At 46.2% G+C, this 13,786-nt stretch overlaps 1 protein-coding gene across 2 annotated transcripts in view; it reads right to left on the bottom strand.

Moving 5' to 3' along the window:
- FER1L6 (fer-1 like family member 6) overlaps window positions 1–13,786 on the bottom strand; it is a 974,281-nt gene that overhangs the window by 280,099 nt on the left and 680,396 nt on the right. For both annotated transcript variants that reach the window (XM_085604988.1, XM_085604987.1), the window contains exon 18: window positions 12,211–12,363. In XM_085604988.1, the coding sequence (XP_085461114.1) occupies window positions 12,211–12,363 (153 nt within the window). The remainder of the gene's footprint in view (window positions 1–12,210; window positions 12,364–13,786) is intronic.

Raw genomic sequence — 13,786 nt, forward strand, 5'->3', positions numbered from 1 at the left:
AGATCATCCGAAGTAATTGGCACCTTATCGAAGGATCCATACCAAACGTTGGACCCCCCACTATTTGCGCTTAAAAAGAACCTCAATATTGGACAACAAGTCATACGCACCACTGCGCCATTCCAAGAAAGAACTGACAGTTTACGCACTATCTTAAATCTGAAACCGATCCATGGCCATCATAAATGCGGCAGCTGCTCGGTTTGCAATTCCTCCATAGAAGGAACCAACTGCACAGGTGGGCAAAGACATTGGCGCATAGTGAATTTACTATTTGCAAGACCAAAAACGTGGTGTATGCCATTGTATGTCCATGTCAAAAAACATACATAGGCAAAACCAGCTAAGGATCGTACAACATCGCTCTAGATTGAAGAACAAAGTCCTAACTACGCCTATGGTGAACCACTTTGTTACACTGAAACATTCTGAAAATGAATTTAAATGGACAGTCCTGTGTGCCATTAAACCGAACCTGAGGGGCAGCGACCCTGAAGTTCTTTTAACTCAAAAAGAAGCATTTTTCATTATGGAATTTGATACGGCCATGCGGGGTCTCAATGAGCTGTCTGAAATTGCAAAACTGTGATTTACCAGCCTGACGTGCACACCAACAATATTCTCTTTCACTTTGGCTCTCAGAATGCAACAGTGTTGTTAACTTATCCAAATCCAGTTCGGGTTTTGCAAACAGGTCGATTTGAATCTCGCAATCAAGGCCGCAGTTACCAGCCGACTCTGAGCAGAGACCCGCGAACATTGCCGCGTCCGGTTGCTTCCAACAGAAGGCAAGTGCTTTTGAATTCATGAGCGTTTGACCATATCGTGCAGAAAGTTAGAAGATAACTGAAACACCTCCCGTGTAATGAGCGAGTCTTAAAGGGTATGCAAAGGAAGGAGCGTAATAATCAGGCAGCGGGGACCGCGAGATTCCCCTTGTAGTCGTCACCAGCTCACTTTAAATGGCGCACACCAACGGCTCACAGCCTTCTCCCCAAACGACAACTTTGCAACTAAGAGCAGTGTCTTTCTCCCTTCAGAAAGAACACGCAAAGAGAAAGAAGTGTACAACATATAGAGACTAGACCTTCTTAAAACGGATTATGGTACCCTCTAACGGATTAAGGTATGAGGTGCTTTCTTATCTGCACATTACTTCTTATAATAGGTTTTCCAGCAAGCATTACAGCACATGTTTTATGTTGCCATTTGCAGCCACAAGGCCTAAAAGAATCACTCGCTGCTGAATATCAACTTTCGGGTACCTCGACAACGAAGCAGGTACCTTGAAATTGAATGTAAATAGTGGATTAAGCATCAGGTGTGGAGCAGGGACCATAGAATTAAAATACACGTTTATTATTTAAATCTACAGTTCTCAATACCAAGTCCAAGTCCTGAGGAGAACCCCCCAGCAGGATGGGGTTCGAAACGCGTTGACGTCCGCTTATGGGAGAAGATAGACTGTGTGTGCCGCGAGGGAATATTCCACATCCCTTTTTTTCCCTGCCAGGACAGCACCCTTGAAAATTACGACTCCCTAAGGATTAGTCACTGGCAGGACAGTAAGCACAAGCCTCTATCAATGAACTTGTAGTGTCTGCCCAGTGTAGAGTTCAAACAAGGACAGATTACTTGTATTTTATTACACATCACAATTAGGATTATCTCTTATGTTTACTGTGTTGTCTATTGTATTTCACTGTGTTGCATTATAAGTTGTTTATGTATGATTTTTTGTAAATATCAAAATGTCTCTTCACATGACAAAAAAGAATTGCTCGACAAGATGACATGAAGATAACGGTTTAATCTTATTTTCCAAAAACGGTAAAAGAAAAGTGAAATAAATCACATGGGCTTTGGAATTTACAGTCTAAGGTCGTGTTTAATCATTTATTTGTTATGAATGTTCTATCTGGGCATCTTGCATGTTACACAATATTATAGTGGTCCAATCCAGGTAGTGTAAGGACCCAAGCCTTCTTTGTTTAACAACTATCCTAAATTGGCATTTTCAGAATTGTTACTTAAAATCGGACTTCACGTTAAAGAGGGTTAAAAATTACAATTCTTTAGACACCAAAATCAAGATTCCTACCTGCTCCCAATTGAAAAGGATCTCTTATTAAATGCAGTAAGATAACTCATGTTATGCTATGGGAGAAGCAGGCTCGCCGTAGTGATAAACAAATTTAAGAGTTTTTCACTTTGAGGATATATAAAATGTGACAGTACATGCCCAACTTTTTTAATACAATGTACCCTTCCCTCTGGGCTGTGTAGGGCCTAAATAAGTGTGACTAACATGTATTAAAAAAGGTTCAGGCCCAGCAAAAGGTTTATTTTGCCAGGTCAAAAGAACAGTTTATAAGTGCACTCACAGGCTGCAAAAACAGACCCGAGCCATGTTTGACAGGCCATGGGTACCTGTAGTACAACTTCACTAGCGACTTATAAGGAAATTAAACATGCCAATTGGGTGTAAGCCAATGTCACCATGTTTTAGGGAGTGAGCACACACACTTGAGCACTGGTTAGCAGTGGTACAGGGAACAGAGTATTAAGCAAAACAAAAACGAGGTCATAGAAAATGTAGGAGTAAGGCAAAAGGTTTGGGGGAAGACCACCTACAGGATGACAGGCTTAACATTTTCCTAATTTTGAGCCACCATCCTCTATTCAATAGCACAATTGGAAAATGTAAATGACCTTCGATTAGAGAAAAAAATTATTGACCAGTGAACCTCAAACGTTCCTTGAACAGGACAGGTGCACAACATGAAGTTACCTATTTGGAGAAACGGATTTTGAAGGTGTACCAGAGTTTCCTGATAAAAAACATTGCATTTTTACTTTCCATTTGTCTTGTTTAACTTTTGTTGAGGGGTGTGTTCTTATTTCTGGAGAAAGGTATCAATTCATGTTTCAGCATGCAAAGGTCTACGTATCCATCATACTTGAGAAGAAGATGTAGTGCAGTAACTAAGATTATGGTCTTGAGTTTAAACCCTGCCCTTGGTACTTAATCTAAAATCATGTAATTCTGGGAAAATATTTAAACTCTGTGCATAAAATGTAAAATGTACATATTTTAAATGATACACTAAGTATGTGACAAAGTAATGTAACTGTGTAATTCAAAGATGTAAATACGTACTTTATGCGTTAAATCATGTATGACCTTACAACACCCTCATAACCTACATCGCTCTATTGCCGCCGCCACCAGATTTGCACTCAAATAAATTCAGGTTAGCTCATGCAAACAGTTTTGTAACAATAATTAGACTTATCAGTGAGCTTGTAATGCTGGAAGTGGACAAAGAGGGACAGATCATAAAACATTTTTGAGTGGTACTATTACATGATATTTGTGGTAAGTAGAGAAGTACGTGGTGCAACCACCATTTAGTACCATTCCTTTAAAGCATATTTGTGGTGGTGGTAATAAGTGGCAAGCATATTTCTGCATATTTGCTGTGTTGTAGTTTATTATGGTGTTGTTGTTTTTGTACTGTATTATTGCATTGTATTGTTGATATGCTGGACTTTGTTTTTTTGTGTTGTATTGTGTATTGACTGTTTTGTTATACAGTGCCCTGTTCTGTTTATGTTGTAATGTTGCTTTGCGTTATTAAATTGTGTTGTGCCCTATTGTACTCTGTAATTACTTTATAGATGCCTACAAATGGTGCTACATTTTCAGCCAATAGCAGCGCATTATCTCAAAGTACAGGTCACAAACAGTTATTTACCTCCGTCTCAGGTGTGACAATGTGCTTCTACAGTTGTACGGCCATTGGGGATACCTGTTGCTACTGTATAGTGGAGGAGGCTAGTCTAAAATTAGCACTTTGCTCTCCTGAGGCACAGCCGGGAGTAGCGCTCTTCGCTCTATTTTTTAAAAAAAACTGCTTATTGTGTGTATTTTATACTTCTTGATTGCACTTACCCCTGGCATATCTTCATCACTTGGCTCTGACACCCCCCGCACAGCGGAGCTATCGCTGCAGCGGGTGAGGTGTTTGAATTGCTATTGCCGCCATTTTGCCGCGAGCCTTAGGCCACGCCCACTCGCGCAGGCCCCGCCCCCTCCGCCAGGACTGCTCTTAAAGCGCTGACTACAAGCGCCATCCCCAGACTCACTTTGCTCTCCTGAGGCACAGCCGGGAGTAGCGCTCTTCGCTCTATTTTTTAAAAAAAACTGCTTATTGTGTGTATTTTATACTTCTTGATTGCACTTACCCCTCGCATATCTTCATCACTTGGCTCTGACACCCCCCGCACAGCGGAGCTATCGCAGCAGCGGGTGAGGTGTTTGAATTGCTATTGCCGCCATTTCGCCGCGAGCCTTAGGCCACGCCCACTCGCGCAGGCCACGCCCCCTCCCAACCCTCTCTCTCACTGGTATATAACATGTGTCACCCCCGGCAGCGCAGCGGACAAGCGCAGCGGGCGCGACGATTGCGCGCCGAAGGTGCGCCTAGGGCAAGCCCGTCTGCGCCCGTCCGCGGCCGGCAGGGGCCCGGGGCCCGTTACTCTGCCCAAATCACATCCTATGCCCCTAGGGACCTGATTGCATTACACTCTCTCTGGCCGCTGGAACCCTCCAGCCATTCAAAACTACTCCAACTGGGGATTTTCGACGCCCGTAGTGTTTTTCCAGAGCTCAGGGCCCTTTCATCCTCCATCACCCCTGAGCACTCTGCCTCCTTCCCACCCTCTATAACCCGGCCTGCTCAGTCACCTGTCAACATGGAGCTAGCAGTTGCATACCTCAACACCCGGTCTCTTGTCAGTCACCAACATGACATATACCACCTTCTGGACTCAGACCGTCCCGACATCTTGTTCCTAACTGAGACCTGGCTGAATGAGGACTCCTCCCCCGACATCTTGGCAGCTATTCCTCCTGGGTATTACATTCTCCAAGCCAACCGACCAGCTGGCAAATCCGGAGGTGGCGTAGCCGCTATTATCAAACTCTCTCTCAGATTCTCTTCCCTCTCTCTACTCACCATCCCCCAGGCTGACTGCCTGGCTATTAGACTCAAATCTTCGGTGTCCCCTCTTACCTGTGTCCTGGTATACCGCCCCCCTCAACCCATGCCCAATTTCCCCTCCCTCTTTGGCGATCTTCTATCCCAGCTCACACTCAATAACATCAAACTCCTGGTCTTAGGAGACTTTAACTACTGGCTATCTGACCCACATGAAAGCCCCCACTCTTTGGCTTTCGCCGATCTATTAAGCGGCCTCAATGGCCGTCAACATGTCCACACAGCTACTCATTCCAAAGGCCACACCCTAGATCAGGTCTGGACTTACAACCTTGAAATCAAATCACTCACGATCCTTCCTTGCTTTTGGTCGGACCATTTCTTAATCTCTTTCCTTCTTCTGGTCCCCCCACCACCCCCCGTAGTCGAGGCCCTAGCCTCCTGGCCCGCAACTGGAATAAAGCTAACCTCGACCTCTTTCTCTCCTCCCTAACATCTTCGGCTCCGCCCGGCCTAGGTCCTCTAGACTCCCAGGAAGCCGCACTCGTCGATTGGTTGGAATCTGCCAGCGACAAAGTCGCCCCCCTTAAGTCTATCCAAACTAAGCGCCCTCACGACGCACATCGCTGGTTCTCCGACAGCCTCAAAACCCTTAAACTGGGACTTCGCCAAGCCGAGCGTCGCTGGCGCCGAAACTACGACCCCTTAGAAAAAGCCCACTTCCTAAAATTATCCGGAGAATACAAACATGCAATCTCAGCTGAAAAATCTGCCTACTTCTCCACAAAAATTCTCAACGCCGCGCAAAAATCTAAAGACATCTTTGCTATTGTGGAGGAACTTTCACACCCGGATAGGGTGACCATCAAACCCCTCCCCTCTCAGGCACTCTGCGATTCCCTTAACCATTTTTTCATAGACAAAATCAGTAAAATCAAAAACAGTATCTCCTCCGGGGCCCCAGTAATGTCCCTCCCAGAGGCCGCCCCCTTTCTCAACTCTCGCTCCCTGACACAGCTCCCTCCTATACCCGAAGAAGACTTCTTTCCCCTGCTCCACAAAGTCTCATCTGGTTCCCCCACAGACTGCTGCCCTCCGGCAATTCTCCGGACCGCTTTTTCGACCTGCCCTGGCCCTCCATTGGCCCTCCTGAACAACTCTCTCCTGCTCGGCGTAGTCCCCAGTCAGTTCAAGAACGCCAAAGTGGTTCCCATATTAAAAAAACCCAACGCCGACCCCACGGTCTTGGGCAACTTCCGCCCCATTTCCCTTCTGCCTTACCTGAGCAAGGTACTTGAGACGCATGTGACCAGCGTCCTCAGCTCCTTCATCGAGGACTCCAATTTTCTAGACTCCCAGCAAGCTGGGTTTAGACCTGCCCATTCGACAGAGGCGGTTATCCTCTCTGTTATGGAGGAACTTCGTAGAGGCGCTGACTCCAACATCAGTCAAGCCCTGGTGCTCTTAGATCTGTCAGCGGCCTTTGACACGGTCGATCACACCATCTTAGTCGACCGTGTCAAAGAGGCAGGCATCAGCGGGACGGCCCTTAACTGGGTTTGTTCTTTCCTTGCGGACCGCCATCAATCGGTCCGCCTTTCCCAGTTCACGGCAAACCGGACGAGAGTCACCTGCGGTGTGCCGCAGGGTTCATCCCTGTCACCCCTTCTTTTTAACCTTTACCTCACCCCCTTGATCCGCTCCCTCCACGGTAGGAATGTCACTGCATTAAACTATGCTGATGACATACAGCTCGTTTTCAATCTCGACTCCTCGGACGAAGCGGCCCAAGATTTCCAGTCCACCCTTTGCCATATCAGTAACTGGATGAGCACTCACCATCTTAAACTCAATCCCGACAAGACGGAGCTCGTTCTTGTCGGAGGCCCATCCAACCCCTGGAATTCCACCTTCTGGCCCCTTTCCCTCGGCCCTCCTCCCCACCCTTCTGACAAAGTGAAAAGCCTCGGGGTTTACATCTCCCAAGACCTCTCTCTGAAGCACCAGGTCAGTGCCACTGTGTCCTCCTGTTTTTTTCAGCTCCGGAAGATCCGGAAAATAGCCCATTTTCTGACCACTGAAGCCCTCACCTTGGCACTGTTGGCGTTAGTCATCTCTCGGATCGACTACGCCAATGCCCTGTACGTTGGCATCCCACAATACCAAATCAACAGATTGCAGCTGATTCAGAAGCCTTATCTACCACCAACCAAAACATCACCACGTCCGTCCTCTCCTCAAGGCCCTCCACTGGCTTCCTGTTTCGGAGCGCTGCAAGTTCAAACTTGGCTGCCTGACTCATAAATCTCTGTCAGGCACCGGCCCCTCCTTTATTTCCTCCCTCTTGCATCCTTATACCCCCTCCAGGAACCTCCGTTCCTCTCATCTTGCGCTCCTTCAGACTCCCCGCTTCAAGCACAAAAAACACGGAGGTCTCAGATTTTCCTTTTTGGCACCCTCATTCTGGAACTCTCTGCCGCTGGAACTGAGACTTTCTCCCTTTCACCTTCATTTCAGGTCTCTCCTAAAAACCCACCTCTTCCATGGCATTTACTCATAAATTCTTCTCTCCCCGCTTTCTGCCTCTTGTTGAATAAAGTGAATAGCGCCAAGAAACCGTCCGGTGAATGCCGCGCTTTATAAGTAATTTTTACATTACATTTACATTACATACTTTAAGTACCTAGGCTATTGGGCTGGAAGACCAGTGGTTAATTTGTGTAAAATATGAAGTGAAGGTGTTCAATTTTTTTTAGGAGGCCACACCCACTTCCCTCGGATCCACCCACTTCCACCAGTGGCTCCACCCACTTACTCTAGTTGCTCCAACCACATCCTCAATTGGCACTGCTGACTACTTGGGAGGTAATTTTCTTCTCCGGATTTTGGCCCGGGAGGCCCAGGCTACTCACTGCACCTTTACTCTCCATCACGTCTTCAGCCTTTTCTTTTTGCAGATCATTATAGCGGTTTACATGAGAACCAGTTACGTTACACTAGGACACATTCATTTGCTTGATTGGCACGGTTGGATGTCGTGATTTGCCCAGAATCATAGGCTGCTGAGCCGACCCCGAGACTCAAAGCTGGACCTGGTTGCCCCGTTCCAAAGTGGGCAGCTGTGACCATTATGTCACATCCTCTACCCTTGACATGGAATCAGCAATGCTCCTTTCTGTGCCCAGCACTACCACAGTGTACATTACAACGCATTCTCCGTTTTGGTCTCAAGCTCTTCCCAGCTTCTGACTGGAGTGGACGTCCCGAGCCCTTCTCAGGTGCACTTGTCTTTCTCCATCATATAAGAAGCTACTGAAATCCCTGGTCCGGCCTATTCTGCAATTACCACACCAGACAGTGTTGTTAGGCCATAACAATGGCACACCCGAATTCACAAATACCATACAATGTATCAGAACTGCACAACAAAATCAGAAGTGGATGAAAAATGCCTCTCGGACACTATTAAACATAGACGGGACACTGGCCCTTTCTAGCGTCCAGTTAATTAGAGATGCACTAGTGCAAATACCATGTCACAAACAAAACGTTTCTTACAGCTTACCTAGTTTCATTTTGTAATTTTTTGTGTTTCCCATCATAACTTTAATTGCTGTTTTTGAGTGCAAATTTTAGGCCAGTCACGCATTGCAATGCTAAGGCCGATCGATGCGAAAAAGCAGAGCCAACTTTTCAGGGTCATTAAAGATATTTTTGCTGCATGAGCTTCTGCAGATGTTAAGCTTTTAAACATTTTTGCTGACATGGTAAATCTCCAGAAAGATTCTGTACCGCCTGACCTTGTCTGAAAAGTTGAAGTGGTTTCTCAAGGCATAGACGGCACACGCAATATTTTAAGAATACCTATTTTAATGTCAGCTAGCAGTGTCAAATGGCAGCAGTGGAACAAAGGGCTCCGTTACCTGTTAAGTTCTAATTTTTAAATTGTGTTAAACAATTAAGTAAATGAAACAGATACGCAAGAACAGAAGCCTTGTAGGGTGGTGAGGACACGGAGAGGAATATTCAACTAGGAAGCCAGATATGCTCTGCACTGCAATAAGGATCGCCCAGGAGTTACCAGATCATCCTACACCCCACAGATCTTGCATACATTTTGACATTTTCCTAAGCTACCCAAGATGTTCTGTGTTTGTCTCATACCAAACCGATCTGTAGTCTTTAACCCCCTCTACTCCCGGTGTACTCTATGAACTTGTTCAGCATCTGTGCAGCATGTCTGGCTGGGACTATAGTTTAAAAAACTAAAGATGACACGCATTGGCAAAGCCAATAGGTCTCACTTATGGACGAACTATTACCTTTGACAATCAGGTGGGGGTGGTGAACAGGAGGGCAGGCGGGGGTGGTGAACGGAAGGGTAGGGAAAGGGAGTGCGGGTGAGGGTGGTGAAGGTAAGGGAGGGTTTCGGTAAATTAGAGGGTGGTGGGGGTGGAAATCAGGACTGACAAAACAGCGTTTACCCAAAATAGGTCCAGTTACTTCAAAAAAGAAGATCATATTTTGAACAGATAGCAGGTTTACATAATAATGTATTAACGATTACACCATCTTGACAAAGAGAGCGAGGGTGACAGAGGTACAGAGAAAACATCTGCCACCCACATCCCTACAACTGTACAGAGGGAACCTATTAATTATTAATAACTGCCTAAAAATGGCAGAGGGTAGCTGTTTACAAAACAGTTGCATAAATAAGCGAGTCAGTGCTGAAAATATGACAAAAACACAAAATGCGTTACTGTGGGAAGACTACCGATATAAGGTATTTGGTAAAAATTGGTGAGGTCTAATAGTCTGAATTTATTGACTGGTTGACTGCAGTTAAGGATGTATGTTTAGAGATGCAGCTTATGGATAGTCTAACATTGAAGGGCCGATTCCGATCCGGGTCGGAAGGGCACCGAACCCGATCCGGCCGGAAAAACTACGAGCCGTACGCGTGTTTTCCGGCCGACTCGTACAGCTGTACGAGCGAGTAAGTACGATGTGAGCCACATGAAATTCACCGACCGAGTCATTTCCGGGTACGAACCGCTCCGTACGTCTCGGTCGTAAGCTAACCGTGGCGTGCAATGGATGCGATTCACGACCGAGCCAGTACGATGCACGCGTCGGACAGCCTGTGCGAGCCGGAGGGTCCGGCTTGCAAATTGTCCGGGTGGTTGCCTTTGGTGGTCCGCGTCGGACCCCTGTCACCCGCAGCCCTACGACTCGGACACAGGGGGAGACCCATGGGTCTCCCCAACTCAGGCATGTACGGTGCGGATGGCACCGACCCGTACCCACTGTAGGGGGTGCCCTTGTCCACGACGTACCAATTCAGTCAATGGGAGCCCATGTACGGGTCGTACGACCGGCTCCCATTGACTTCTATGGGAGTCCGACCGAACCGAGTCCGACAGCATACGGCCGCATCGTACTCGCTCGGTCGGACTGCAGGACTCCGGCTCGGTCGGAAAACACTCCGGATCTGGCTCGGTCGGAGTGCTTTCCGACCCGGATCGGAATCGGCCCCTTAGTTTAACTTTCTGGTAATATAAAATTTATTAAAATGAGTTGCACTGTTACTTGTACTAAATATGTTATTAGTCATAAACATGCACTTGAATTGAAGGACAGACGTTGTATCCAAAAACGGAAGCTCTATTTTTTGCTGTAAAAAAAAACCCTACAGTTTAGGGCCATGCCGAAGAACTACAAGTGCTTAATATGTGCAAGGTTTTTCCACCAGATGAAAGGAAGTACCTGCAAGCATGTATGTATGTAATAACCTGTGAAGGAATACATTTCTTATTGGTTCATTATCTCAGGTGTGTGCTTCTAATGCAGAGCCACAGTGAAAGCGGCAAATGAGAACATTCTAGTCAGTGCGTATTAGCACTGACTAGAATTGTCAATTGAATCCTATGTGCCGGTGGCGAGAAAGGAAGGGTTGGCACACGGTTCACTGCGGAATTAATGACTATTTTCACGCGCACACACGGTTGACTGCCGGCGTGGCCGACCATCCTTAATACAGGTGTTGGAGCATAGGATTCAATTGACAATTCTAATCAGTGCTAATACGCACTGACACTGGACTGTAGGTACAGTAGGAATAGAGGGCGCCTCTTCCCTGATTCCTACTTTTACTTTCACTTGATTTATCACTTTTTCACCTGGTCCTGATGAAGCGCACTTGGATCCACTAGGGACCCACCGTAGCGCCAAACATGTTGACCTAAAACAACACTTTTTATATTCACATTTTACTTCACGGATGCGAGAGCAGCGGTAAAATACTCACCCCTCCTCACATTTGCTCAAAGGAGGACCTCCACATCCTACACATATTTTAACCTTATCTTCTGGACCCCTGAATAAAACTAGGTTCTGGGTTCCACTGAAGATAATTTTAACCCACCAACTCACTTTTCCAGGCCCACACACCCGCATGCACAACTACGGCATCTCCTTAAATGATCTCCGCTAAATAGGCCTCTCGCGGGACCCGTGGGGGACAGCTGCGCCACCCCCACGAGTAGCAACGTCCGATGATGAAGCATGACACTCGCAAGGGTGTGTGAGGGCACCAAGTCTAAACAGAAATTTCCTCACTTCTTCCACTATCCAACCTTATTGAGAGGATCATACTTCCCCAACCATGATAGGTTGATCTATCCTCTTTTCTTTAGGAAAAGCTACCCCTCAGTGATTGTAACGATTGCCTTTGGGAGCTTGGGTGCTGGACCTACTATTTCAATTTGGCTCCCTGTCCCCTCTCTCCATTATGCTTTAAGAAGAAAACATATCACACCCGACATGAGCAGGGACTCACAGCAGAAATTAAATCTATTAGAAAGTTCACATTACCTAAGAGGTTCAGGAGGAGCAGGCAACCACAGTACAGCGCCCATCACTGCATGGCATTTCGGCGTCAAATTCGAATTATGGAAAAATCAATTTTTGATATATCCTGAAATAACACTGAGCCTGGGGAAATGCACATAGGCTGCCTGGCTCGTCTGTAATGGCCCATGCTCAGCCCATCAGAGATTGCAATCTTCCGGCACTGCGCAGTATTACAATTTACAGCCATTTGACGAAAGCACGGATCAGTGCGCGTGGTCCCCCCGGGGGACTGTGTAGCATGTTTACCATTGCAAAGCAGGATATGAAGATAGTCACATGAATGATAACTCACTTTGAGGAAGTGGGTTTTGATCTTGCCGCAGTGGCTGCCTTTCTCTTCCAGCACGGGCGAGTAAAGGATGTCTTTCGAGGGGATCCGGGCGTAGGCCACCCTCTTGTTGTTGCTGAGCATCCAGATGAACACGTCAGGCACGGTGTGTTGTGGCTTTTGGAAAGGAAGTAAATCAAACTGTTAAGCTTCTGTTTTTATTTATTAAGATCAAGCTGAAAGAAGTTATGCAGTTAGTCACCAATCAATCAAAGCTTTCAACCTGAAAATACTATTCGTACACAAAATGGCTATGTCCATGTATGCTAGACACACATTTAACGGGCTGTTGTGTGTACCAAAGAAACAGTTTAAACTGGTGTTGGATCTTTTCCCAAAAACGGAAGTTGCATCTAACAATGTCAAAGGTGGCATTGGACGACGTGTAGTCCAGCATCTTTGGTGTAGGAACCTTCTCTGATGGCTCTCGGCACACCCGCAACCAGGACAGCAACAGACTGGAACTAAAAGAAGTGTGAGAAAAGAAAGACAAAGCAGCAGGCCTTTTCCATCTCTGCACACAGGATCTAGAACAATATCCCTGGATCCATCAGGGCCGCCCCAACCCTGCTCCAAGTTTGAAAAGAGTTAAAGGCCTACTTCTGTAAAAATCACTGCAAGCTCCAGTGACCTTTCAGAAAGCAGTTATCTCTCTACTCACTCTTTGAGTGTATTTGTGCCTTTGATCCTGTACAGGCCTTTACTGCCTTATGTCAATGGTCACACTATACAAATAACACTTGCATACACATATATGCGTCGTCTCTCTCTCGGATATGGCCTGAGATGGAAAGCTGGGCCTTCTAGGACTCTTGAGGGTTGAAGCAGATACAGTATAACAAAAGGGCAACCAGACATGAAACAAATATGAATTCCTAGTAAATGTTACGCCTTTGAAAAGAGGTAACTCCTTTATAAACATCTATAATTCATTAAAAATTTAAAAAGATGGTGATAGGGAAGTCTCTAGCCCTATTGGCAACCAAGATAGGGGCATATTTACAAACTGGAGATCAAAAATTATCGCTGCTTTTGCAGCTGTTTTTAGCCGAAAAGCGGCGATAATTTTATCGCCTAATTAGCAAGGCCACGCTAACGCGTGAAACCTTGCTTTAGCGTGGGGATTCCTAACGCCCAGCTTTGCATCTCTAATGAGATGCAAAGTGGGCGTTCCTGACCTAACATGACAGGAGAAATGTCGCTAAGCGACATTTCTCCTATCATCAAGCCCCACGCTATGAAGCATAGCGGCAGGAAAAGTAGCGATAACCCCTGTTATTGATACTTTCCTTACACCTGCTTCAGGACTGACTTAGCCGTGATATCCTATGGAAGGTGGATATCATGGCTAAGTTTGTGAGTCCCGATCAGCAAGCTAACGCCACACTACATGAGATTATCGCTGGGTTTCCATCGATAATCTCACGTTAGGCAGTTAGCGTGAGGATTTTTATCGCTGAGGAGATAAGCGTTGCTAATAGCACGCTATCTCAGCGATAAAAATCCACGCTAGCCGGCGATAATTATCCTCACGCTAAGA

Source organism: Triturus cristatus, chromosome 5_1 (genome assembly GCF_964204655.1).
Source record: "Triturus cristatus chromosome 5_1, aTriCri1.1, whole genome shotgun sequence".
Taxonomy (NCBI): Eukaryota; Metazoa; Chordata; class Amphibia; order Caudata; family Salamandridae; genus Triturus; species Triturus cristatus.